The sequence below is a fragment of the Anolis sagrei genome, chromosome 3, assembly GCF_037176765.1.
Source record: "Anolis sagrei isolate rAnoSag1 chromosome 3, rAnoSag1.mat, whole genome shotgun sequence".
NCBI lineage: Eukaryota > Metazoa > Chordata > Lepidosauria > Squamata > Dactyloidae > Anolis > Anolis sagrei.
In genome coordinates this window covers 90,144,663-90,172,054 of record NC_090023.1, presented here as the reverse complement: position 1 = coordinate 90,172,054, position 27,392 = coordinate 90,144,663, and the positions used below count along the sequence as shown (strand labels likewise).

General features: G+C 39.2%; 1 protein-coding gene across 3 annotated transcripts; it reads left to right on the top strand.

Annotated features, from left to right (window-relative positions):
• On the top strand, positions 1–22,389 carry TXLNG (taxilin gamma). 3 transcript variants are annotated; one of them, XM_060770030.2, is made up of 10 exons: positions 1–146; positions 7,417–7,732; positions 8,764–8,855; positions 10,172–10,342; positions 12,547–12,741; positions 14,897–15,016; positions 15,478–15,552; positions 16,479–16,571; positions 16,974–17,069; positions 19,240–22,389. In XM_060770030.2, the coding sequence occupies exons 1-10, from the start codon at positions 39–41 to the stop codon at positions 19,558–19,560; spliced, it is 1,587 nt and encodes a 528-aa protein (XP_060626013.2). In that variant the 5' UTR covers positions 1–38; the 3' UTR covers positions 19,561–22,389. The 3 variants fall into 3 exon arrangements, with proteins under 3 accessions (XP_060626013.2, XP_060626015.2, XP_060626014.2); XM_060770032.2 differs by lacking the exon at positions 1–146 and adding an exon at positions 6,755–6,819; XM_060770031.2 differs by lacking the exon at positions 1–146 and adding an exon at positions 6,837–6,954.
• The last annotated feature ends 5,003 nt before the right edge of the window (positions 22,390–27,392 follow it).

The following is a 27,392-nucleotide window of genomic DNA, read 5'->3' as shown; positions in this document are numbered from 1 at the left end:
GGTGCGGGCCGGCTTGTTTTGGCTCCTGCCGTCACAGTATGGCGGCGCGCGGCGGAGAGGCTCCTCAGGACCTGCCAGAGGGAGGGAGGCGCAGCGGGGAGGCGGAGGCGGCCTTGGCCTCGGACGGAGCCCGCGGAGGTCCTGAGGTAAGAGCCCGGCGGGTTTGTCTTCGCGGCTGGGCGAGGGAAGGAAGGAGGGAGGGGAGAGGAGGCTCCGCTCCACGCGGCCGCGAGGGAAGCGGGCTCCGGCGCCTGAGGCCATTCCGTCCCGCCGCCTCCTCCTCTTCCTCGTCCCATCGTGGTCCTTAATACCACCATCCAACCTATATGTCGTTTTGCAGGAACACCACGAAACACAGCAAGGACGCCTCTAGCTCACGCATGAGCAAACTTCGGCCCTCCAGGTGTTTTGGACTTCAACTCCCACAATTCCTAACAGCCGCTAGGCTGTTAGGAATTGTGGGAGTTGGAGTCCAAAACACCTGGAGGGCCGAAGTTTGCCCATGTAAGGCACAAATGTAACTTGTGTTGCATTGCAAGCCCTACTGGCCGCATAAAATGACATGCCTTTGACGTGCACGATCTAAAATATCATTGTAGAGGCCTACAGACACAAAGGGAAGGAGGAAGAATAATTCACTATTGTACAAAAGCTGTGCTATAGTTGTGATAACTTGCAAAAAGAAGAAAAAACCCACAGTGTAATACAAAACACAACAGCCAAGGATATCGCACTCATTTTCACAACAGAATCATAGAGTAGGAAGAGACCATGTGGGCCATCTAGTACAACCCCCTTCCATACAGGAAAAGCACAAAATATCCCTGACAGATGGTCATCCAGTCTCTGTTTAAAGGTTTCCAAGGAAGGAGTTCCCACCTCATTCTGAGGCAGAGAGTTCCACTGTTGAACAGCATATACAGCAAGGAAGTTCTGCCTAATGTTCAGGTGGAATCTCATTTTCTGTAATTTGAACCCTAGTTCCACTTTCAAGGGCAGCAGAAAACAGGCCTGCACCCTCTTATGACACCCTTTCACATATTTACACATGGCTATTGTCTCCTCTCAACCTTTTCTTCTGCAGGCTGAACATACCCAGTTCTTTAAGACACTCCTCATAGGTCTCCAGAACTTTTATCATTTTAGTCGCCTCCTCTGGACACCTTCCAGCTTGTCAATATCTCTTTTGAATGGTGGTGCCCAGAATTGGATACAGTATTCCAGGTGAAGTCTATCCAAAGCAGAATAGAAGGTACCATGACTTCCCTCAATCTAGACCAATGGTTCTCAACCTGTGGGTCCCCAGATGTTTTGGTCTTCAACTCCCAGAAATCCTAACAGATAGTAAACTGACTAGGATTTCTGGGAGGCCAAAACACCTGGGGACCCACATATTGAGAATCACTGATCTAGACACTATACTCCTTTTGATGCAGCCTAAAATCCATTTGGTGTTTTTAGCTGCTGCATCACACTGTTGGCTCATGTTCAACTTGTTGTCCAGGAAGACTCCAAGATCTTTTTCACCTTGACTGTTGTTGAGCCAGGCATCACCCATCCAGTATCTTTGCATTCCATTTTTTCTGCCAAAGTGTAGTATCTTACATTTGACCTTGTCGAAAACAATAATCAAAATAAGAAGGCCGCAAAACAAAAATAAAGTGCTATCATTTTACCAACCAAAGCCAGGCCTGCCATTCTTTTGGAACAGGGACTAAGAGTGCATCTACACTGTAACATTAATGCAGTTTGGTACTATTTAAACTGCCATGCTGTAGAATCCCAGGAGTTATCGTTATTGCAAGGTTTGCTGCTTTCTCCGCCTCACCAAACTGTAATTCCCAGGACTTCATAGCATTGAGCCTTGGTAGTTAAAGTGATTTCATACTACGCTAACGTGACAGTGCAGATGCACTCAAGAGTGTTTTAATGCACGAGCAAATGAAGAATGCCAAATCCTACTCTGCAGCAGAACCTAGAAAAGAAGGGAAAGGACATAGCTGTCTGTCCTCATGCCAGAAAGCTCCTTAGAATATGGTTGGCAACACTGTGCTGCTTTTGGGGATTCCTCATAGTTCTTTTCCAGTTCCTAATTAAATTACCTGGGAAGGGTTAAAATGATGTTTATTGTTTATTCTTTGTATGGAATAATTGGGCTAAGAGGCTCCCTTTCCTCCTAACTGTTAAGTGTTAAGTACAGCCAGCTTTGGGATTTGGGGCACAGGACTCCCTTGAAAGTGAAAAACTACACACACACACACACAAAGAAGTAAGAAAGGCGCATGAAAGGATTTAGAATTGTCAGTGAATCTTGCTAGATTTCTAAAAAAAATATGAGTCTCAGGTTCTGCTCATTTTGATCTCTCTGTACAGTGGTCAGAATGCCCACAGGTACCACTCCAACTCCACAACTTTCTGTAGAGAAAGCAGGGTGGACAGCATGCGCCTACTGGGAAAGGCATGGAAGTAGTGTCCTGGTATGTTCAAGCACAAAGTGTTTCTATGTGCACATGGCCAAGGAATGTGCCTATCAAGGTCTTCCAGCATCAAAAGAAGTTGAGGAGCACATCTGCTCAGATGCTGATAACACAGTAGCTGCCTCCTTGAAAACACTTCCAGATCTGGAGGAAAAAAGGATTGGCTGTGCCATGCTCCTTTGGCTCATATGATGTCCAAAGGTCTCTGAGCAGGTTGCTTAGGCAATTGCAAAACTCCAGACTTTTTCTTAACATCTGAGGTTAACTACTAAGGAAATCCTAACTTAGCTTTATTATAAAAGTGGGCCCTTGATATCCCTGGGGTTTGGTTCCAGGACACAAACAACATTTGAAGGGACCCAAAATCCATGGGTTCTCAAGTCCCTTTAAATACAACGGCATAGTAAAATGGTGGCCCTTTTATGGCAAAATGTAAGATTTGCTTTTTGTAATGTCTTTTTTAAAATATTCAAGACATGGGTGGTGAACACATGACTAGAGAATCCATGGATACAGTGAGCCAACTACAGAAAAGGGAACACTGATTCATCATGATCATTATAAGACTATTTTGCTCATCAGTGTGAACAGAAACATTAATTACATGCTCAAATGTATTACAAGTTTTGGGAAAGTTAAGTACCATTGAAAATTAATAAATGTGAAACTCAAATGCCTGGCATTTTAGGTACAGAAGATATAAAGATGTGGAATCAGTAGGGACTCCAGTTTCTTACTACTTTTAAATGCTTGCTTTTTGTTTAAGGTATTTACATTCCATGTGCTCCAAGCAGTAGCTTATGACACTTTACTATATATAGAAATACAAATTAAGTAACCAAGTAATAATAATTTATTAATACCATATTATAGTCAGATGTGATCTTATGTAATACCAATAGATTAACACTTGCAAGAGTTTGGAAAATAGCCAAGAAATTTTGAAGGAACTCAGAAGAAGTGCTATCATAGAAATATTACCTCACCTGTAGTAAACATATACCATAGTTTAGCAAACAGGCCATCAAGAGTAAGGCCTCCAATAAATCCAAACAGGCAAGCTCCTGTGGAAGCAGGTTGGCAAAGTATGGTGAGATTCTATTACTGCTGAATTTATACAGGTTCTGCATTTAATTGCAATAAAGTTTTCTGTAGTTTTGGGTTCAGAGATAAGAAGTCAAGAACAGTTTCAGAGGAAGTCTTTGATCTTATAGTTGAGTTCTCTGGTGAATACATTTCTTTAGCTAGCTACAATAAGAGAAGTCCACAAGGCTATGCTTGTCAAAAAAAGTTCTTTATCTGATTAATAGTGGTGCAGAAGAAACAAAGCACTCCTGTAATCTCTTCTAGTCTTCTGTCAGTTGGGCCAACAAAGCACAAAATTGTTTTATGTGTGTGCTGACAAGTCACTTATTGACTTATGATGAGCCCATTAATTCCTTAGGGTTTTCTTTGGCAACAAATATTCAGAGGTGATTTTGTCAGTTTCTTCCCCTTTCACCTACACCACCTAGTATTTATTGGCAGTCTCCCGTCCAAGTAGAGATTGGGTTGTCCATGCTTAGCTTTCAATATCATGAGAGATCTGGTGCCTTTAAGCTGCACATAATATTTAATTGTGCAAAAATAGTGCAAAACTTTATCAAGAAATAATCTTCATGCTAGAATATTGAATAAAAGCACAGCTTTCACCCTTAACATTAATCAAAATAAATTAAAGGAAAGTTTGACATCAAGTAATTGCAATGATTAAAAAGAAAATAATGTGTTCGTTTGTATAATCTTAGAAATGAATTGCTAGTGTAAAGACATTTCAAGCTTTCCTCCTTTTTCCTTTATTAAATTGTAACAGTATGACTTATTTTTAAGAAGACTGATGGAACTTATAAATGTGAGCATTAAACATTAGAAGCTATGAATATTGAGGCTAATGATTATGAATAAAAGTTTGTATTATGTGCTACTTCATAATACAACCCCACATTAGAGGTGCTTAAGAGAAAGCACTAGTTTGATATCTCAATGTAACTACTATGTTCAGGTCATTGTGATTATTTGGAAATGTTAATTACAAATATATAAACACAAACACATTTGTGCTTGATATTCAGTGTTACATAGCTGCTGATTCTGCACCACAAAATTCCAGTCTCCTTTAGGAACATTTATGCTTGAACCTCACCTTGAGTTGTCTATTATTATTATTTATTATTATTTACTGTGCTTATATACCGCTGTTCTCAGCCCAGGGGCGACTCACAGCGGTGTACAACATAGAGAGGATAAGGTGCAAATTACAAGACACAATCTAAAATCAAACTAGCAATATCAAAAAACATCATCATCAACAACATCAACAATATCAATAATACAAAAATACAAAAAGTCATTCGCGTCGTCTCATCGTTAAATCACAATCCAATATCATTTTCCATTGTTCCATTCCTGTCGTCATTACCAATTATTGCACTTCTTGTTCGAACGCCTTCTCGAACAGCCAAGTCTTTAGTTTCCTGCGGAATATCATCAGTGAAGGAGCCAGTCTGATGCCCACGGGAAGGGTGTTCCACAGCCGAGGAGCCACCACCGAGAAGGCCCTGTCTCTCGTCCCAACCAGGCGTGCCTGTGAGGCAGGCGGGATCAAGAGCAGGGCCTCCCCGGACGATCTCATAGTCCTCGTGGGCTCATAGGCCGAGATGCGGTCAGATAGGTATCTTGGGCCGGAACCGTTTAGGGCTTTATAGACCAACGCCAGCACCTTGAATTGAGCCCGGTAGCAAATCGGCAGCCAATGGAGCTGGTACAACAAGGGCATTGTATGCTCCCTGCGTCCCTGCGTTAGTAACATGGCTGCCGCACGCTGGACCAGTTGAAACTTCCGGGCCGTCTTCAAGGGCAACCCCACGTAGAGAGCGTTGCAGTAGTCTAAGCGGGATGTAACCAGAGCGTGGACTACCGTGGCCAAGTCAGACTTCCCAAGGTACGCTTGATTCCAAGGTGTGCTTGATTCCACACATTTTATATTCCTTAAAACATATGTACTGCCTGGATAACACTGATAGCATAAAATCATAAGCAGAAAAGAGATGCAGTGAAAATGTACTTGGCAGGAAGTTGGACTAGATGGCTCATGAGGTCTCTTCCAACTCTATGATTCTATGTAAGCTGAAGCAATCAGTACACAGTGTCAAAGTGTGTATCTGAGCCAAGGTATGGACTGCACAAGTTACAATAAATATGGTGCTGCTGAAACCAGGTGGTAGTATTCAGATTAAATGCACTGAACTATAGGTCTATCTCATCCAAAGATGTGGACTTTATTCTTCAGCTGTGATATTAGTGACTATGGTTATAAAATACTTGTGGTTCTTTAAAGTACTCTTTACTATCTGTTCATTTGATATCATTTTGAATTTTCAGGTTAGCCAATACAACTTGTGCATTATATAGAAAACTTGTTAAGTAACACAAAAAGTTAGCATACAGATTAATGTAAAACATTTTTATATCTGCATAAATTGTAGTGGCTTTTAGAGTTGGGTTCATATTCCACTTCTCAAAGCCCCAGCCTTTGACTTTAGCCATTTCTCTGTGTTCACAGCAGTGACCAGGTGTGTCTATGTTGTGGAATTAAATGCAGACTGATACATCAACTGCTATGGCTCAATAACATAGAGTCCTGGACGTTGTGGTTTGAGAAGGCACCGACACTCTTTGGCAGAAGAGGATATGCAAAACTACAACTCCCATCATCTCATAGCACTGAGGGCCTTTCCACGTAGCCATATAACCCAGAATATCAAGGCAGAAAATCCCACAATATTTTCTTTGAACTGGGTTATCTGAATCCACACTACCATATATTCCTGTTCAAAGCAGATAATGTGGGATTTTATTCAGCTGTGTGAAAGGGGCCTGAGATATGGCAGTTCAAGTGGTATCAGACTGCACTCATTCTACAGTCTGGATGCACCCCAAGTCTTCCTACAGGGGAGAAAAAGCAAGAGAAGGGTTGTTCAAAAGGAGAGGAGCGGCGGGAGGAGTTGCCCAGGAGTCAAGAATTGGGTGGATAAAGCAGGAAGCCCCAAGCAACGGGAAAGCGGCTCCTCCTTGCAGGCGAGGGACGTTTCATGCAGCCAACGCTTTCAGGCCCTTTTCAGGCGCAGGTGCCAGTTCTTTACCAGAGTCGGGTGGCTGTCCTCTGAGAGAGAGAGAGGCTTCGGTGCTGCTTGGCCGCTGCTTCCGCCGCAAAGAGCGGACGTGACGACAAGCTTTGGCGGGAGGGGGCGGGACTTTCTCTTGCGCGCGTCCCGGGGCGACCTCCGGCGCGCGCGTCACGCAGGTAATCGCCTCGACAACAACCGGGGATTAGGTCAGCGAGGAGCGGAAGTCCCGCCCCCCAGCGCTGGGCTCCTTTTCGGCAGAAGCTTCCGGTGTTTAGTGAAGGAGTCAGCAGTGGCGGGGCTTTGAAGAGCAGGTAGCCGTGGGTCGCTTTCCCTGGCCCGGTTGCTTGTGTTTTCATTGAGACGAGTTGGGAAGGGGTTTGGACAGAAAAGAGCGGGGTTTTCTTCCAAGTTTCCTTTAAAAGCTTTCAGATCCATGGGCAATAATGGGTCCCCCTTCACCTTCTTCCCTCCTCAGCGTTTTAGGAGAGATCAAAAGTTCATCTACACCAGACCTGGGCAAACTTGGACCCTCCAGATGTTTTGGACTTCAACTCCCACCATTCCTAACAGCCTCAGGCCCCTTCCTTTTGCCCCTCAGCCGCTTAAGCGGCTGAGGGGCAAAAGGAAAGGGCCTGAGGCTGTTAGGAATGGTGGGAGTTGAAATCCAAAACACCTGGAGGAGCCCAAGTTTGCTCGTGGCTGATCTACACTGTAGAATTGTTAGATGGATAAAGGATACTTTGATTTAAATTGCCTCTTTTGTTTCCTTCTAGTGTATGTTGCTTACAATGGAAGAATCCCAAATGTGTGAGTTTGGCAAAAGCAGCAATCCAGAAGCGCTGAGAAACAGTGAGTGCCCTGCCTTGAACCCCTCTCTGCCACTTCCAGGAACAAATTGTGAGAGCGGAGAAAGAGCAGGGGCGTTGAGTGAGGTGGACGAGTACATGGTCAGGAACAGAAAGCTGTTGAAAACAGCATTCTGTGCTCAAGAGCTGCGAGAGGAGACTCCCGGTCGAGAAGAAGCCCGAACGGACCCACCGGATGGCCAGCAAGACCCAGAAAATGAGAAGAGCAAAGAGAAAAACTTAGGTATTGTACTAAAAAAATCTTATATAGATTTGTATTCTAGCTTTAGAAGGAGATTACTTGTTCTTGAATGGGATTTGGGCTTGGTGTTGTTTTTAATTTAATTTTTAATTCTTAATGTTTTACCTAATGTCAATTTGCTTTGTAAGGTGATTGTTATTTGTTGTTGACATCTAATAGTTTCCTCATATTTCACATCTCCCCACCTTATTGAAAGTCTAATTCCATTGTTTAGTCTCCTACGAGCTCCCTCCCCCCCCCCCCCCACACACACAAATAAACCTTTTTCATTGCTATCTCATCAAGAGTTTTATCATTTTATGCCGTGCATTAGGCCTGCCCACTGTGTTTGACTTTCCATTATGTTATTTTGCATTGTTTATTTTACCTGATTGGTTTATTTATATTATTGTGATGTTATTTTGTTGTTTATATTTTATTTTGCTGTAATATATTGCTGGGCTTGGCCTCATGTAAGCCGCTCCGAGTTTCCTTTGGGGAGATGGTGGCGGGGTATAAATAAAGTTTGTTATTATTATTAATATTATTAATGGCTGCCATTTGTAAGCCGCCCTGAGTCCCACCTCAGGGGTTGAGAAGGACGGGATATAAATGTTTGAAGTAAATGAAATGAATACTCCTTTTCTTTATTTTCCACAAAACAGTTTATCATAATGGTTTTTGGAAAGGAGTTTAAACATACAATAACTAATCATATTTTGACTTGTTGTAAGTTTTTCGGGCTGTATGGCCATGTTCATATTTTACTTTTGTTTCATAGAATTCTTGACTGATCTCTTATTTTGTAGACAGAATTGAAACCAATAACCCTCCTGGGTCAAACAGTTATACTGTGTTTTTCTGTAGCATGGTAGGGTATATGTCCTTGTGTTGTGTGAAAGGGGTGTTCATTTTTTGTAGATAATTGCCTAACATTAAAAAAAAAATTAAAAGTACTCTAGTTGTTTTACTGTCTTCAAAACTTAAACTGCTGTGGTAATATTTCTACAACATTTCCTCTTCTTGACCCGTAGGAAAAGAAGTGCTGTTATTGATGCAAGCATTAAATACTCTTGCTACACCTGAAGAAAAGTTAGCTGCACTCTGCAAGAAATATGCTGATCTGGTAATTCGTACCACCTTTAATGTCACAGGTTTGGGGGGCAGTTGTAAATTAATCCACTTGTACATAAATGTGTTATCTAAAGAAATGCATTCCTTTAAACAACCGTCAGTAGAAATAAAGGGAAATACTTCTACTGAGACATCCCCTAAGCACAGTTAAGTTAGCAAGTGCATTTCAGACATGGATCTTTCAAAAGATGTTTTACTTTTCTGTGTTGAGCTTTGTTTCCGTTCTTGCTACTCCTTCAGTCAACAATGCTTAACAGCAGCATGTTATTATTATTATAACTTTATTTGTACCCCGCTAGCATCTCCCAAGGGATTCGATGCGGCTTACAATAGGCCGGAGCCCAACACAATACAACAACACAGTACATAGCAAATAAAACAGTTAAAGCAGAAAAACAATAGCAATAGCAATACAACAGGACATTATTAAAAACTGAACCGGCCGGAGTGGGGTACAGGGTTAAAAGTGCTGAATGTATGTATCCATATGAAAAAATTGTCTGTACTTGTTTTGGCTATGTTGTATACTAGGGGCATATCTTCAATTAATGCATGATGAACTGCATTTTTGGCTAACTGGAGACTCTTATTTCCTTCACTTTTATCTTTCTAGGAGAGCCCTATATCCCTTAAGCATGTTGTATATAGAGAATATTTAAATTCGGAGAATGCTTGAAGTATGGCAAATTTGAGATCAGAGTTTGTAGCTAGAGGCTAGAGAAGGAATTTCTTTGTTCATGTATTGCCTAGCCATCATGCTTGTGATTTGCTAATATATGCCTCTTAATTCATAGGGGGGCACTAGGGATAAATTAAGATTTATAGTGTCGTAAATTTTTTGCTGAGAAACTAGCTATGTGAACTTTATTTGGAAGCTGATTCAGGCCTCCAGCTGGGTTAACATGTCCTCATCAACTTATTCTTTCAACTTGTTTTTACATGATCATTTGCACAAAAAAACTTCAGATTGTCCCCACAAAGCATAATTTACCAGACGTTTTAAGTATATGCAAAGTTGGTGATATTAGAACCCTGACCACTGCTTCATTCTGGGCCTTAAATAGCCAGAGAATGCATACTGAATCTTGACAATCCTGTTTCATTTCATCTGGGGTTCAGGTATGCTGTAATCTAACTAAGGAACACCTGGGTCACAGTTTTAAGGCCAAGGCCTGTTTCTACTGGATATATTCTCACTTTGTAATTTATAATGAGGGCATTCCCTGTTACAGTCCATAATTACAAAGACACCTAAAGTGTTACTCTGAAAAGAACAATTTTTCTACCCTTGTTCATTTCTCTCATTAGTTGGAGGAGAGCCGGAACGTTCAAAGACAGATGAAGATGCTCCAGAAAAAACAAGCACAGGTTGTTAAGGAGAAGGTCCACCTGCAGAGTGAGCATAGTAAAGCCATTCTTGCACGAAGCAAACTGGAATCTCTCTGTCGTGAACTTCAACGTCACAATAAGACATTGAAGGTTAGTCAAGATAGTTGTGCCTGAGGCAACATTTGAGTGTTATAGTTTCGTTTTTGAAAATGGAATGGCTGCATGAAAAACGTTTGAAAGTTTAGAGTGATAGCAAAATGGAGAACAAAAGGTAATTGTGAACACATGGAAATAAAGACTGTACGATTTATTCTTTGATGGCATTTGATAATGAAGAAGACTCTCGATTACTTGGTGTTCCTAGCAAATCTCTGTGTGTATCAGTACATTTATTTGTTTTATACTGAGCCTCAACCTTAAGATCCTGGAAATAAAAGTGGACTTCTCTCAACTACTAGTTTTTTTATCCAACTATAAACCAGTGGTGCAGTTTGTTTTCCCAGATGCAGTGTTATAAGAAACAAATATATTGCTATTGGCTCTGCATACTAGAAAAATGGTATGGTATAGATGCTGACAAGGAAATAGTGGTCTGCAATGGTTGTGGTTTAATAGTTAATTTCAGGATTGCTGTTGGAAATCAAGGAGGCAAATGACCCTCAAGATGATCAGAAGGACTACCTTTCTTGGCCAAGAAGCTTCTGAGAAAAGTTGGAAAAGATGCTATGAAACTATATAACTCTCTTTCCTAAGTTGTGTAAGTTGAACAGCAATGTTGTTGTTTGGCTGTTTTTTTTACTATATAGTATGGGCCCTGAGCTTGGGTCTCGTCTGGAGTGATATTTATAGATGAGAACCTCAAGTTCAGTCTGAATCAGTTTTCCTTTTTCAGTACATGCCAAAGAAGTAGATGTGTTGATGCATATTCTTTCCCTGTTGCCTTTGCTTTTAGAGCTCTTATAATTATGTAAGACAAATAAAGTAAGATGAGTGAAAACCTCCTTTTGAGGTAATGATAGAAGAGCTTAAGATAATATTTTCTGCTGGTGTCTTTAAAAGACAATACTAGTTTAATATTGCACTGCCTCTTAGCACATTGCTGCTTTTGCCTTGATCAAGCTGCTGCAAACAATCAAAGGAAATCAGGAAAGGGGAGGCAGACTTGTGTTAGCTCCCTCCCCTTATGCTTGACCATACTTAAGTAGCAGCTGAAATTGTGATGTCACAATAGGCTTGTCATTCACTTGGTTTTATTACATAGGTTGTTTTCAAAATGCAGGTGCTTTTGTATGTTTCGCAGGCATAGATTTTCATGTAGGAAGGAAACATTTTTACTAATTTGGACAACAAGCTGGAATGCGTCCAGAGAAAGGCAACCAAAATGGTCAAATTTGAAGGCCAAGCCTTGAAGAATGGCTTAGGAAGCTGGGTATGTTTAACTCGGAGAAAAGAAGATGGAGGAATGACATGATTTCCATGTTTAAACATTTGAAAGAATTTCACATTGAGAAGGGGACAAGCTTATTTTTTGCTTCTCTGGAGACTGGGATGTGGAGTAGTGCATTCAAATTTCAGGAAAAGAGATTCCATCTGAACATTAGGAAGAACTTCCTGACAGTAAAAGTTGTTCAGCAGGAAAGTATTGCTGTCTTCTTTAGAGCTTTTGAAGCAAAAACTTGATGGCCATCAGTCAGGAATGCTTTTGATTGTATATGCCTGATTGGCAGGGGGTTGGACTGAATGGCTCTTGTGGTCTCTTCCAACTCTAATTCTATATTTCTGTGTACATATTGGTCAGTTTTGGAATATTGTGTGGTAGTTTTACTGTGTTGAAGCGCTATAGCAGACTAACATTGGGATTCACTTTTCTTATCTGAGGAATACTACTGCTGCTTGCCAAAACGTTATTCAGTGAAGTGGTTTGGGTTAGTTAGGGACAGAATAAGGTGCTCCCTACACTGCCTTCTGCAAAACTTGTGCAGTTCCTGGTCTCCCAAAGATACACTTTACTGGGTTTTGTTAGAAATAAGCCTAATTTGCAAAAGAGCTTATTATAAGCAGCTTTTGTTTCCAAGTTCAAAAACACAACTACCATTTCTGTAGGTCAGAAGCTGCAGTTTGGTAAACATGTGCAACAGAAGCCTCTGAGAAGTTTCTATGGTCTAGTGGAGAAATCAGATCAAAGTATGTATGCGTGTCTGACAGGTGAATTGTTGCCAGGATTTGGGAGCCAGTTTGTCCCAGGTTTCTAAACCATTAAGATGGCATTGATCTGACTTCAGATACTAGTGACTGAATACTAATTGTAAAAGCACTTTAGTGAAACCATATTGCTTCATCTCTTTGCTTGAAAGGAAGAGAACATGCAACAAGCCCGTGAAGAAGAGGAGAGGCGTAAAGAAGCAACTGCACACTTCCAAATCACGCTAAATGAAATTCAAGCTCAGCTTGAGCAGCATGGCATACACAATGCAAAGCTTCGCCAGGAAAATATTGAATTAGGGGAGAAGTTGAAGAAACTTGTAGAGCAGTATGCATTGCGAGAAGAAGTGAGTAAACCTTTCACATTTCCTCGCTATCTTTATTTAAATGTATGGCTTTATCCAAAATCCCATGAACAAACTTCCTCTCAAGTAACCCATTATGTCCCCTTTGTGTACTCACTGAGCAAAGTTTGGGTGGGTAGGGGAGAGCTACTAAAAATGGAATAAAATCAGTTTTAGTGCCACAGTATGCCAAAGAATTCAACCTACTTTTCCCTTTCAGGACTTTTAAATTGTGCTTCTACAAAAATGTGTCCCCTTGTCAATACTTACTATGGAGCCATATTCAAGTTTTCTTACTCCGTAAATCAAAAGTAATAGAATTTCATTTTAGAATTAGAATATTGATCTTCTCGCTTTAATGTATTTATGGAGAGTAACATAATAGTTCTTGGGTGCAGGAAGTTTGCTTCCAAAAATGATCAAGAATCAAATACTTACCCAGTTAAAAGTAATTCAAAGACTTCTGGGACTTTGTATCCACTTGAAAAAGTATTTTCTTGTGTCAGTTTAGTACAGATGTTTCCTTTATATTAATCTTTTCTCTAAGGGTTAGAGATGCACCTTTAGAGGGGTGATGCACCTTTATTTCTGCCCTTATCAACCCTCTGAGGTAGTCGAGGCACGCAGGGAATACAGATTGAATGTTACACTCTTGAGTTTTCTTATTAAAAGAAGAGATTTGCATCCAGGTCTTTCCAGTCATGGTTTCATATTAACCTCTTTGTTAATCTTCGAAATAGTGATGTGCTGTTTTGTTGTTGCTGTTTTCCTTCTAGTGAGTTTTGGAGAAAAATTCACATGTCATGCAGCATATCTTTTTCAGACATTATCTTTAGCCTTTCATTCTCTCCAACTGCAGTGCCTCTTCCCTATTTAGAGCTGAATGGAGTGTTAGGGGCAACTGCAAGAACACAGGATGCAGTTCAGTCTCCGTACCAATGAACCATAGCATCCCTAATGCCTAGTTCTACAATATTTTGCCTTATCTTCCATTTTCTCTCTCATAATTTATATCAGGGAAAACACATTTCCCCAAAATGTCTCAATATCATTTTTTTCTATTTTTTTCATGAGATGTTAACATACACTTTTCCCAGAGCTAATAGCTCTCCCGTAACCTTTTGGAAGTGTTATTGACCTAATAAACAAAACCTTCATGGTACTTACCTCTGAAAACACTATTTTCATTAGGAAGAAGTTGTGCATTTCTCCTTTATGAGGCTATAGGTGCTTCCAAAACAACTGGTTTGCAATGAAACCAAGGCATAAGTTTTCTTCATTCATTGTTTTTATTTTATAAAATCCAGGGCTTCAAGAAATGTAGAGGTCATGGTATGCATGTAGTCCATGGGCTGTGTCTTGTCCAGCCCTGCTTTATTCATTCATTCATACCTATATTTTCAACTATTTCAAACTAATGATTTATGCAAAAATTACTCTCCAGTGCTGATGTTTCATTGTCGTAGGCCTGGGCACTTTGGATCTACAGGTGAAGTCCCTGCCTCTGTTCAACGTATCCTTGTCATGCTATTTCTCTGCCATACCAGAATCTGCAGGACCTTTTAAGATTTCTGTGTGCAGGGATCATGTTGATTCTGTGAAGTATCTATTCAATACTTGTGCGGTATTTTATTCAGAAATAGGTCCTGTTCTGTTTATTATTATTAATAATAATAACAATAATAATAACAATAATTTTATTTCTTACCCATTTTTTACTCTCCTTACAGCTCGAGGCGGGTTACAACATTACTAAAACATATAATCATTTAAAAACACTCTGTAGAATACACATATTAAAACATAGTTTCATAGAATACATAAATACACAAAACAAAAGTTAGATATAGAGTCGAAGTTTAAAATTCATTGTTAAAACTGTCTGGGTAGGCCTGCCGGAAGAGATAGGTTTTTACTTGTGTCTTAAATGGGCAGCTCACTTGTATATCTGTTAAGCATTGTAGCTGGCATGTGATCATTTCATTTGAAGTAGCTTCTGGTTGTCCTGAGATTCCTTTGATGTGTTCCCCTAGTACACACCTCAATGAAAAGGAGGTCAGGGACAATTTGAGACAAAAGTAATCCATGAAATATCATGTACAGTGTAAAAACATTCTTGCTAGATATTTATTCTATGAATATTAATGCTTTTCTCTAGCATATGGACAAAGTTTTCAAGCATAAAGAATTGCAACAGCAGCTGGTGGATGCCAAGCTTCAGCAAACAACACAGCTAATAAAAGAAGCTGAAGAAAAGCATCAGCGAGAGAGGGAGTTTGTAAGTGTTTCATATTCATAAGAAATAGATGCAACTACTGGTAGGTTTCCTTGTTTAGTAAGCACATATTTCTCCTGAATAGTTTGAAACCCATATTTCTGCCCCTCTTATACAAAATGGAACATGCTAAATCTGATGGGTTTATATTCATTTGCACTGTCAATTTGCACTGTTTATATTCATTTGCACTGTCAATATGAAATATTTGGGTTTTGAATATCTCTACAGCTGGCCACAAGACATTACAGTGTAAACCAAAAATAGTTAAGAAAGTTAGCTTCAAAAATTGTTCTTAATTTGAATTGTCAAAAATAAGACTGTCCTTTCATAAATATATTAGCTGCAAACATGATTTTATATAGTGGGGTGAATGAAACTCGAAACGAGTATTCTATGTAGAATTCGTATTTTTTACTGATTCTAAGGTATTATATAGACAATCAGTGTTCTTTCTTTTTTAGCTGCTAAAAGAGGCTACTGAGTCCAGACACAAATGTGAACAGATGAAACAACAAGAAGCCCAGTTAAAACAGCAGGTAAAGTAATTTAGAGTCTGACTGTACCTATTCTATGATATTAAAAATGCAATAACTCGGTTTATTCCAAAAAAAAGTAGCACCCTGTTCTTCCATGTGCTTATTTCAGCCAGTCTTACTTACCTCAACAGTCTAGGTACACTTCTCTGTAATGTATCATGTAGATCATCGTGAGGAAGGAAGTTGCTTCTCTTAAAATGTTTTGTATGGGACAGAGTTGTAGGGAAGATTTATTTGCACGGGGGATTCTGGGTATAGAGGTATCATTAATGTTCCAAGCCAAGCAGGTTTCTCTCTACCTTGTTTCACTGGTTCTTTCCTCTGACTCCATTCTTCAACTTCCTTTGAGAGGAAAGGGTATACTAAGTACTTTCAGCAATACAAGTGAGATTGGATTTCAAATCACACTGTATACACAAAGCTATTTTAAGAAAAGGAAAGTTCTTTTGCTTATATATTTTGTTAAAATATTTCCATAACATATTGTAAATAGACAACAACAATTTAAAACAGCAAATATCAATATAAATTATTCAAAGTGGTTTAAAATATAAATTGCTACATATTGTCAAAACATCTAAGAAAAGGAAATCAAATGCAGGAACTGCTGGACACTTCCAAGAGAGTTGGATACCTGTTTTTTTTCCGGGGAAAAGGAGTATCACGATATAATGGGCTGTAAGAAGAGCTATACTTTGCTTTAAAAATTATTTGTCCTGATGTTTTCTGTTGATCTTAGTGTGTACTTGGTGTCCTTTCAATACAGATGTAACATGGTTAACTGTCAATATTGAGAGGAGTTCACATTGAGTTCCTCTTTTGTCAAAAATGCATCTTTAGTTATTGTAAGATTTTAAGGCATTTCAGGAAACCTTCAATGCTTTATGTAAAGTAAAATTCTCCGTTTTTTGTATTGTTTTCTTCAGCTTTCTCTCTATATGGATAAATTTGAAGAATTTCAGACAACAATGGCAAAAAGTAATGAGCTTTTTACAACATTCAGACAAGAGATGGAAAAGGTACTTTGCTTACAAGTGTTTTTAATCATTAAAATATTGTTAAAGTGGGGAGAAGATGCTTAAGGAAAAATAGCAATTCTAAGTTTAGTAAGTTAATATTGGAGTAAATTCCTGTGAACTTAATGGGCCTTCTGAGCAGTCTATTATAGACCTGAACTATAAATGACCTGTCTAATTACGTATGTCACATTTTAATTGTTTCATTTTTTAAAAAGGTAATTGATGTTAAGTGGGAGATATAACTAGCACTATTCTGAAATATGTCCTGTAAAATACTTTTCCTTCAATTTAATAAATCTCATTTTAAGTAACAGTTAAGACAAAAATGTACAAAGAGATTTTTTTTTCTGGGAGCTTGCTAAAACTCGCTGTTTTAAACATTACTATCAAACTGAATTTTAGATGACCAAGAAGATTAAAAAACTGGAAAAAGAAATAATCGTTTGGCGTACAAAATGGGAAAACAATAACAAGGCCCTTCTACAAATGGCTGAAGAAGTGAGTATTATAATTTAGATCCCCTTCTTGCAACAGAAAAAAAAACTTGGCAACAATAAAATTAAAATGAAAGAAATTCAGCTGGAACAGATGTTGTAAGAAGTGTGTTTTATGTTTCCTATAACTGGCCTTGGTCAGTAGCCTAGCATTTTGAACCCTCTGTGAAGCTGTGAAAACGTCTTCTGTATTAGTATTCATTATAGAAATTTAAACTGTTACATTATGCAGATATCTTGTTCCATAAAGTTATACAGAAGCCCCAGGCAGAGCTGAGCTATTTAAAAATATAAACTGTTCACATCTCCCAGAGCAGTGTTTAATCCGTATTAGTAAATGGAAAGGCTGTAGCTCAACTGGAACTCTTATCTAGAAAAAACGATCCACCAAGGCTCTGTAACCAGATAAGAAGGCAACCAAGGGACCAGTCCTGATCCTGAAGTTCCTGGATAAAGTTCCTGGATGTGCATCCACAGATGCACATCCACAGACAAAGATCACCTAGACACTTCAGAAATATTTGCTTCATGGAAAAGCAGCAAGAGGAAAGCCAAGTGGTCAGGATTGAGGATATCAGCCTAGGATGGGGTGGGGGTCACCTTTAAAGTGGTACACTTACCCTAAACATATATATTTAATATATTAATTGTTGCATTTTGTGCTGCCTTTCTCCCAAAATCAGACCCATAGCTAAATTGACACAAGTGTTTTCAGAACAAGAACCTGCATGTCTTAGAATAGCAAAACAAGCTGCTCTTAGCAAATGATCCCCATCTATTTTGACAGTGTTGGAGTAATTTTGATCAGAAGAGAAGAGCAGGCAAAAATTACAAGGCCCAAATATGCAAAGGTGATAAAAGATACGCAGCTGTAATTGCTGTCAAAAGTGCTTTTGCTAAGTGTAGAATTGTGTTTGTGTATGTGTGCACATATGAGTAAATATTCCAGCCATCAAGAACTAGTTTTGTTTACTTTTTTGTCACAATACAAATACTTTGCACTGCAGGGTTAATTAAGTACAGTATCTTCTACTGTTAATAATTACAGTTAAATCCATTTTTATTGCAGTACAACAAAATGTGGGAAAGCCTGGGAGGAGTGAATATTTATTCAAGACACAATAGATGTTTTTAACAGATAAGATTTTAAAAGTTGTATTCTATTCTGAGAAAATCCAGCCTGAGTACATTCATTTCTGCTGTCTTGAGAAATGTATTAGGCTTGGGCAATCCATGGTTCTAAATGGTTCTAAAGTACTTACAAAACTAAAGTTCTGGTGGTGAAAATTTCAGAACTGTAACAAAACTCTCAAAATTTCATAATAAATGGCAGTTCCTAATTGGTTCTGTCATTAAAATCACCAATAATGAAATAATAATTAAATTTTGAAAGTTTTGTTAGAGTTCTGAAATTTTCAGCACCGGAACTTTAGTTTTGTAAGTACTTTGGAACCATTTAGAACCATGGATTGCCCAAGCCTAAAATATATTATACTTGTTTGAATCACTATCTTCAGTTGCCCTGTAGATTATTGTGTAAATTTGTTACTACTTTTCAAAGGTTAATTGAAAATGGGTAGGGATTCTTTCTACACAAACTACACAAATTATCTCCTCGGGGGGACTCAAGGCGGATTACAGGACACATATATGGCAAACATTAAATGGAGTTTTACAATTAACAAAGGCAGACGATACATAAAGAGAGGTATAGGTTTCCCGTTTTTCCATCTCCGCCATCTGGAGGCTGTGCTTGACTCTGGCCACTGAGGATGCTGTTGCTCTATCTTCCATGCCGAGAGCTTTGTTGCCTTTAGATGCTCTCCTGATTGAATCGCCAGCATATCTCCATGAGCGCCTTTTATTACCTCCCCCCCCAAAGTGGTACCTATTTATGTACTCATGTTGCTGTTTTTGAACTGCTATGTGAGCAGAAGCTGGGCTGATGGTTGGGAGCTCACCCTAACCCAGGCTTGGACTGTCAGCCTTTTGATTGGCAAGATTTTCTGCAGCTGGCAGTTTAACCTATTGGTCATATTGGTTGTAGACTAATTGAGGAACTACTCTGTGTGTGAAAGGATATAACAAGTTGTTCATGCAAGTCTGTCATTTGTCATCATAATGTTTCTAACCATGTTTCACAAGTGTCTCATACAATCTTTTGTTGACTACAGAAAACCGTTAAGGACAAAGAATATAAAGGCTTCCAAATAAAACTGGAGCGTTTGGAAAAGCTGTGCAGAGCTCTTCAAACTGAAAGAAACGAGCTGAATGAGAAAGTGGAAGTCCTTAAGGAACAGCTTTCCGTAAGAGAAACCAGTGTTGATCTCGCTGTCCCTGGGCCACCGCCTTGTGCACTCAATTGTCATGGGCAGCTGGGTGTCTCTTCCAATGGAGCGCAAGAAGGCATCCAGCCAGACCCTGAACTGGCAAATGAGGGCTCTCAAAAAACTGTCTGTCACGATTCCATTCCAACCACAGGTTTTGTTGGCTAAAGTGTAAACACTGTATTGAGAGATATATTTTGTGTATAACTTTAACTGGTGGTGGTAACTTAGTTTTGTGGTGAAAATTTTCTTACTTTTTCTACCATATCTGTATTTTCTTAGAACAGAACAGAATTTGCCTGGTACAGGAAGCTGCATAGCGGCTATTGAATAGCTTATCTATAAAATTTCCACAAACTGTGTTGCACATCTGCCTCGTTTTTCTAAACAAAAAACAACTGTCAAAGGATGCATGCAAATTCCTTTCTTCTAACCCCATAACACACCCATGTACAGATTTGGCATGATGTTAGGGGAACAGTTGTGACCCATGCTGTCACAGGTGTGATTTGGAAGAAAGAAAACCTACACTTTTATTAACTAAATTAAGGTTTAGCAATGATTTGTATTTACCAAATGCTGCAGTAAACTCGAACTGGGCACGTGTTGACCAGTGGAAGCTACTGATTGGCTCCTTAGATCCATGTTTGTATGAACAAAGCTGAACAATCTTACAGGGTTTAGTGTAGCTGCAGTTTTGCCTGTAGCTGTGAAATTTTGCAACTGGAAAAACAGGGTGCACAATTCATATTTCTCAGGATCGACCTGCACGATCAATTCATAAATGCAGTGACTGTTGCCCTACCTGTTAAAATGAAGGAACAGGGGCCAAAGCCAGGCAAATGTTGTCCAAACAACCACCAACTAAAGTCTAGATGCATTTCAAGTGTGCTGCTACTGCCTCCCTTCGGGGGGATATTTTTTTTAAAGCTGAAATGTAAATCCCACTGTCTGCAAATCCATGTGTATAGTTGCCGCTTATTTGCAATGGGATTTTAGTTAGTGGTTGCTAAGCAGAAGTGTACTATTACGTTTGTTCTGCCATAATTACTTCACCGGGTTTGATGCCTAGTGTAGTATGTACAAATGCGTTCATCACTGAACATGGCCATTTAATTATCAGTAACACTCTGTGTTGGTCCATTTTGGACAGTATTATAAATCATCCTACATATATGTGGCAGGACACATGTTTTCATGAAGAAGGATCTGCCCTTAATAAATATGCAGGTGGGAATATAGATGAGTATTCTTAAATCAGACCTGGAGATGGAGGAAGAATAGTTTGGTATTTTTGCTCCATTAATGCTTAAATTATAGTGTCTTACTAGGTGAAACACACCTGTAAGTTAAAAGTGCCTTCTGGTATCTATAGATTACCTGGTACACATGGCACTTCAGGGGGATGCTTCATTTTCTTCCTATGGTGTTGCACTTAGTTGTAAGTTCAGTTGAAAAGGTTCAGAACCCCTCTACCATCCCCAAAATAATTTGATTTATGTAAAAATACAGGGACCAAGAGTATTTCCTTTGTTAATATAAGCAGAGTGCTACTAGGTCACCAGCAGCTGTTAACTCTGCCTACCTACCAGTGTTAGTTTTCTACTTGTCTTCATTATGGAAAGGCTAATAATCCCAGCATCTAGTTTCATGTCTGTTTTGATGGATTCTTAACTAAGCACACAACTGTCAGGAGGCTGTCTCTTTGCCTCCTTGTAGCCTTTTACAGATAAGTAACAGATTTCTCAAATATTCAGGCTATACTGATGCACTCCCTCTACTTGTACAATGTGCATAGTGAAAGAGATGCAATGGAAGAAAATAAAAGGTTGGAAGAAAACCTTTGGCTCATACAACAGCAGAATCAAAATGATACTTGTAATAATTTATTTTGGAAACTTCTAATAGCATTTGCACTCTGAATGTATTCCAAACACAGCAAAAAGTAAACATAGTTGGCATGTGTTCAGGAGGCATAGATTTAGCTTTCCAGATGTAATAATTTGATAGTAACAGGTACTGGAGAGATAATGTTTTGTTGTACAAATCTAGTTGATATTTTCAAGGGGTTAGGTAGAAGAAAGATGGGGGGGAACCTTTTTTTGCTTGAGAAGTTCAACAAATGGGCCCTGAAAGGATTGTAAATTAAGTGCAAGTTTGGAACGTAATTGCAGAGCTTATGGAGTTTTCCCCAAACCCACATTCTTCATTGATCAGTCTTAATTGCAGACCCAACTGGTGTGATGTTTCCTCTACCTGTCGGCCAAAATAGATTTTGACTTTCAGTCAACAACAGAGATAAACAGTGTATTTTGATGAATGATACCAAAAGGTATTTAAATGGTGACCATCTTAATGTTTCCACATGCCATCCTTTCTCCATTCATTGTTTCCTGAAGCTTCAAGGCATTCCATATCTTGGTCAACAAGAGGACCAGTATAGGAAATATTCAGCACTTGCTTGATTTGCTCTACGCTGGGGGATTGCACTGCCGTTTTGTAGCTGATTTATTTAGCATATATCACATAAAAAGCTTAGGTTTACCAAGACTGTGAATCAGTAATCATGTGCTTTAAAAAAAATTAAGTGTTTTGTTTATGCCATCTGTTTATACAAATTGCAATCCATTTGCATCAGAGGTGCTCAGTAAAGGAGTGCATTCAGTTCATAATTGGTGCTTAAAAATTCAGTTAACAGCCACGTCCTAGAGTCAAAAAGTAATCCTCCCTTTAAGCCAACACACACCCAATCCCCTTTCATTTTTAACAGAGGTGTATTTGCATATACGTGTTAGGGCTGTATCTTTCCAATCCATGGTCCACTTTATTATGCCTGGTTAATTTGCAGTTCAATTCTCAGGTGTTGCAGAAAATCTACCTCTTCAGATTGTAGATGGAAATAACTGTGAAAAGTGATGCAGAAATTTAGTTTGTGCTGAACACATTGCTTTATTTTTACAACCATATTTGCTTTCATGAATAAAAATGCTGAATAAATAGGCAGTCTTTGTTTTTGCTTTTCGGGAACATTTTGTAGAGATTTTTCACTAATGTGAATCTGAATTTTTATCTACCCGGTTCTGTATAGTTTCAGTAAATTTGTGTGCTTAAAGACTAGACTCTTGTGTTTTTTCTTCTTAAGAGCCCCCATGTAGACTTCACTTTTCTGGTTGGGTTTTTCCTTAAATATGTATTCTCATTGCTTCATTGTAGCATTAAATAATACTGGTATATGAGCTTGTGCTGGAAACTTGAATATTTGAATTTCTGAAAATAGTAACTATTGTTATTTTTATCTTTAGAGGGATACATAGGGCATGACAAATCTGTAGGACTTTGGAGCATCCCAGCACTTTGGAACATGCAGCATTTAATCTATGGAAACAGCTGAACCATTTTCAGGAGCAGAAAATTGCCCTTTATTTGTATGTCAGGCCCACATCTTTCCATTTAAATCAGACATGGAGATGCTAAGAAGCAGGGACATACAAGATGGTCTAGTGCAGTGATATCTCACCTTTGGTCCTCCAGACTAAATTCTGGCTCCCAGAATTCTTGAGTATTTGACAAGCCAGGGCTTCTGACAGTTGGGAGTCCCAAACACCTGGAGGAACAAAGGTCTAGTTCTGATAAGAGGGAGTTTCCATTTGTGTTCATTGGTTGCCACATCGGTATCAATACATTGTTTTTTATTGTGGTAGCTTGAATAATGGTGGGGTTGTTGAAATTGCCAGGATGATTGGCAGATCCTCTGGCATGCCAAACCATTTTGAAGTTTGGTTTATGTTAGGAGGGCTTAGCATGGTGGGGAAAATAGAGCTCTCCAGATGTTGGTGATCAGCTTTATCTAGCAGAAACAATGAAGGAATGTAACCAGTTGCTGTCTGATGGAAAACTACACATTGTCCATGTCTTTAATGCTAAGCAAATATGACAATATCAAGGGAACTGAGGAAGGTCTGGGTGGTGCTATCTCTGAAACAACTGTAATATTTTTCCAAGGTTTCATTTTTCTAACTAGGCTTCCCTCACCCCATTTTTTTTTTACTACAGAAAGTATTTTTTACTTTCTTTCCAGACAGTATCCATGTTTTTTTTTTCCTCCAGAGTTTGGTTCCTCTATCAATTGCTAGTGCAAGTCTGCTACTTTCAATGTCCTTCATTCTTCAGAGAAGTTCCTCCAGATGCATTTTCACATGCTGATAAACTTCCTCTATCAGCTGTACTCTAATTTTTTATATTGGCACTTCATGGTCTGTTCCAAAATCTGCTCGTTTTGTTTTTATTTTTTTGTTTGTTTGTTTGTTTTGCAGAGAATCAAATTTCTTCATGTTATGCTTCCAATTATCTAATCTTATTTAATTTCTGTATTGGCCATCTGGTTGATGTCTGAGTGTACACTTATCTCTTTGGTTTCCTGAAGAACAGATTTACAGTGAACCAACTGTTGGCCTCAGAACATTGAATCAGTCACTCTCATGCTTCATTTCTTGATCTTAGGCCAAATTCTACAAGGTTTGATTCTGTGCTGTTACATACCTGTGCATTCCCTTTACCAATAACAACATGTTCTTTGGTGTGTGATCAATTCTATCTTGGATTCCAGCATAGCATTTTCTATTTCTACTTCTTCCCTTGTAGTTAAAGCATTAATGTGGACTCAGACTAGCATCCAACTTCTTTTTTAAAATTTTCATTTCCAAAATAGTATGTTGAATAATTATCCAATTGAAAATGTTCGGGTTCTGTCCACTTTAGCTCACTCGCATTGTATGACTTTTTGGGAATTTTTGATCTTCATGGGAACTCCAGTGTATTTGAGGGAACAAAAATGTCCCTTGTCCTCAGAAGCGCTTTTAGAATAAAGAGAATTCCACAATGCCTAAAAGTTAGCAAACTTGTCTGTGTGAAGTGGGATATTTGAGGATCTTACTGACTCCTTTTCAGAAAGAAAGAACCTATCATAATTTCTGTGTTCTACTGTTGTTTCAAAGTAAAAGCTAAAGTTTGTGAAGCCATAAAGCAGGAAACAGAAAAAACAACCTGGAAAGAGAACATTGTTTTACTTGTAGAAATACTACACTGAGCTATTTTCTGCCTCATCAAAATAGTTACTGCAGATTGAAGGATGCTCCGTGTGTCGACAACTGCAGACAGCGAGAGAAATTTGGATTTTCCACATGGTAGTGCTGCCTTGTGACAAAGCTGGGAAGAGACTTTCTCTGTAGGATTATGCCCAATATATGTTACATTTTGGGGTAGCAGTTCTGCTAATTTCTTCTAATGTGGAAACCACCAAGTTGGTATATCGGGCTGCCTGTCCAGTTTGATGTCCAAAACCTCAGGGACTGTTTTCCAGAGTGCTAGCTCCGATCATTTTCAATAGAGACACGCAGAGATTGAGGGCAGAAATAGAGATTGTTTGTTGCCCCGTTAGCCAAAGAATGGTGCCAGGGCAATAATAATAATAATAATAATAATAATATAACGTTATTTTTATATCCCACCACCATCTTCCTGAAGGGACTTGAGGTGGCTTAGACACAGCACACGGTGCCTAAAAACAGAACATAAAATAGACACTGTATAAAATAATAAGTAAAACACATACACATATAAAACACCAACCAAAACTCAATAAAACAATGAATTCCCAAATCCAACATCACCCACAGTTGTCCAACCCAAAGCCTCAAAGTAGAGCTGTGGTCTTGGGGGGGGGGGGGGGGGTGGAGAAAGGGATTTGTATCCCCATGTCTAGTTTTACACCAGAAACAGCCTTAGACACAGTGAAAGTAAATAAAAAGGCTTTAATTCAGCCAAAATAAATATAATGCAATCAGAGATACAGAAAGTACAGTCCTGATGGTAATGCACAAAAACAAAAGCCTTCACATCAGACAGAAACTAGATTAACAAGCTTACAGGTTGCAGAAACAATTGTCAATAGTCAAGAGCCTTCAGCAAGGACCAATGCTGGAACGGAGACACCGTACTTGGAACAAGAACTCCCCCGAAGTAGGTCAGTTACCGTCAGCACTGGGCCCCTCTGACTTTACTGCTGATTTATAGCCCTGTCCTCCCAACACAGCTGTCTCTAGGGCGGGGTCTGATTGTTCAGTCTTTTCCCTCCTAACCTAGCTGATCTCCTTCTGACTTCTTTCTCCCTTCATCATTCCTGAAATGTGGGGATTTGCGATATATCTGCCACCTCTTCTTCCTCACGACTTAGCCCCAAATCCCCAAGTGCTGCTTCTTCATCCACCTGTCCTCCCACATGGAAGAGACCGGTTTGAGCCTAATGGGAATAGGCTTGTTTGAAGTCCCGTTACCCCCCTCCCCCAGTCACATGATGAGGGGCAGCAGGCTACTATAAATTGTGGCTGCCTCTCATACTGGCACCTCTTTTCTATTTCACTGTGACCAACCCACTCTCAGGTCACTGCAAGATTAAGACTGATCACCTCTGGGCTGGATATGATTTTTCCTCCTAAGGAATCTTCTATGGGGTTTTTCCCCACCTACCACATACTGTCACTGTTGGGTTGTGGTAACTAGTATTTGGTGGTGTCACTTGACACGATAGAAACCTTTAAAGTAGATTTAGTAAGGACCAGAACCTCCCTTGTGGGAGAACTTATGGAATGGGGATGCAAACAGCCATGTACATTATATTTATAGACATTTGAAAGAATAAATATTTGCTGTGATTAGTAAACCCTTTCATTGGAGGAATTTGGAGCCAATTCTGCTCCAAATCGGGATTACTTTACGGGGAACAATGTTGGTTGGTTGATATGAGCTGGCAGAGAAAAATGTGTCATTGACTGAAAAATGGACAGCTATTCCAAGATGATGTTCCTGGTTTTCTTGGAGAAGAGTCCATTGTGACATGTGACAGACTGGGGTGCTCTCAGTGCATATCTACATAACCTTTTAAAAAATTTAATCTTTGAATTTGGCCCTGCCCATGCTGATTATTTTGGTGTCTTGATGTTTCGATGTAATATTGCTGTGTTGCTTATTTACATTGGTTTTGTATTTTAGGTTATTTTATTTTCTGATTATCTGTTGCGTTTTTGTGTTATTCTATGTTTACTGCATTGATGGGCGTGGTCTCATGTAAGCCACCTCGAGTCCCCTTGGGGAGATGGTGGCGGGGTATAAATAAAGTTGTATTATTTATTTATTATTTATTTATGTGTTGTCAGGGGCTTTGGCTGCACCCATCTATGAATTCATCAGGTGGTGGGAAAGTAAGGAGGGTTGTCAGTGCTACTCAGATGAGGGTCCTTTTCCAGCTTCCAAAACCAGGCGGTGGTAACTACAGGTCATTCTTGAACCTCAATATTTGTGGGTCCCAACTTCAGACATCAAGGTAACCATATAGGAATAAACCATGGACTGCACGTATCACCTGATGTTGATGCTGTGCTTTCTTAGTTTACTTGGCATAAACTGTTGAAAAGAACACTTACCTCTGAACTCAATCAGCGGTATGTTAATGATTAAATCCATCTATGATGTGTATCATGCTCAAAGCTGCTCATTTATCAGTTAGTCAATATATTACTCTTAGTTCCTGCTGTTGAACCTCATGTAAGTCTTCAAGCTCATCTTTGTTCTGAATTGGCAGTACCTTGCATTTGGATAACAATGTTCCTCCAAGGCTAAAGACATGGTTACAACTCTGCCAAGAGAAGTAGACCAAGGTGTTCTTTCAGCTTAGTGTCAAGGCCGTTTCATACCATTCCTGAAATGCACAATTGTATCTATTTGATTCCTAGATAACAAGGCAAAGAATGCTTTCTGTAAACGTTGTTTCATTTGCAGCAAAGTTCCCAATGCTTGGACTATACAAATGGAAAACTCTAAAAGAAAACTCTCTTGGTCAGTGGTTCTTAACCATGGGTTTCCTCATCTTTTGCACTATTACTCTCAGCATCACAATGACTGGATCTACACGGCCGTATAATCCAGATTATCATACAGATAATCCA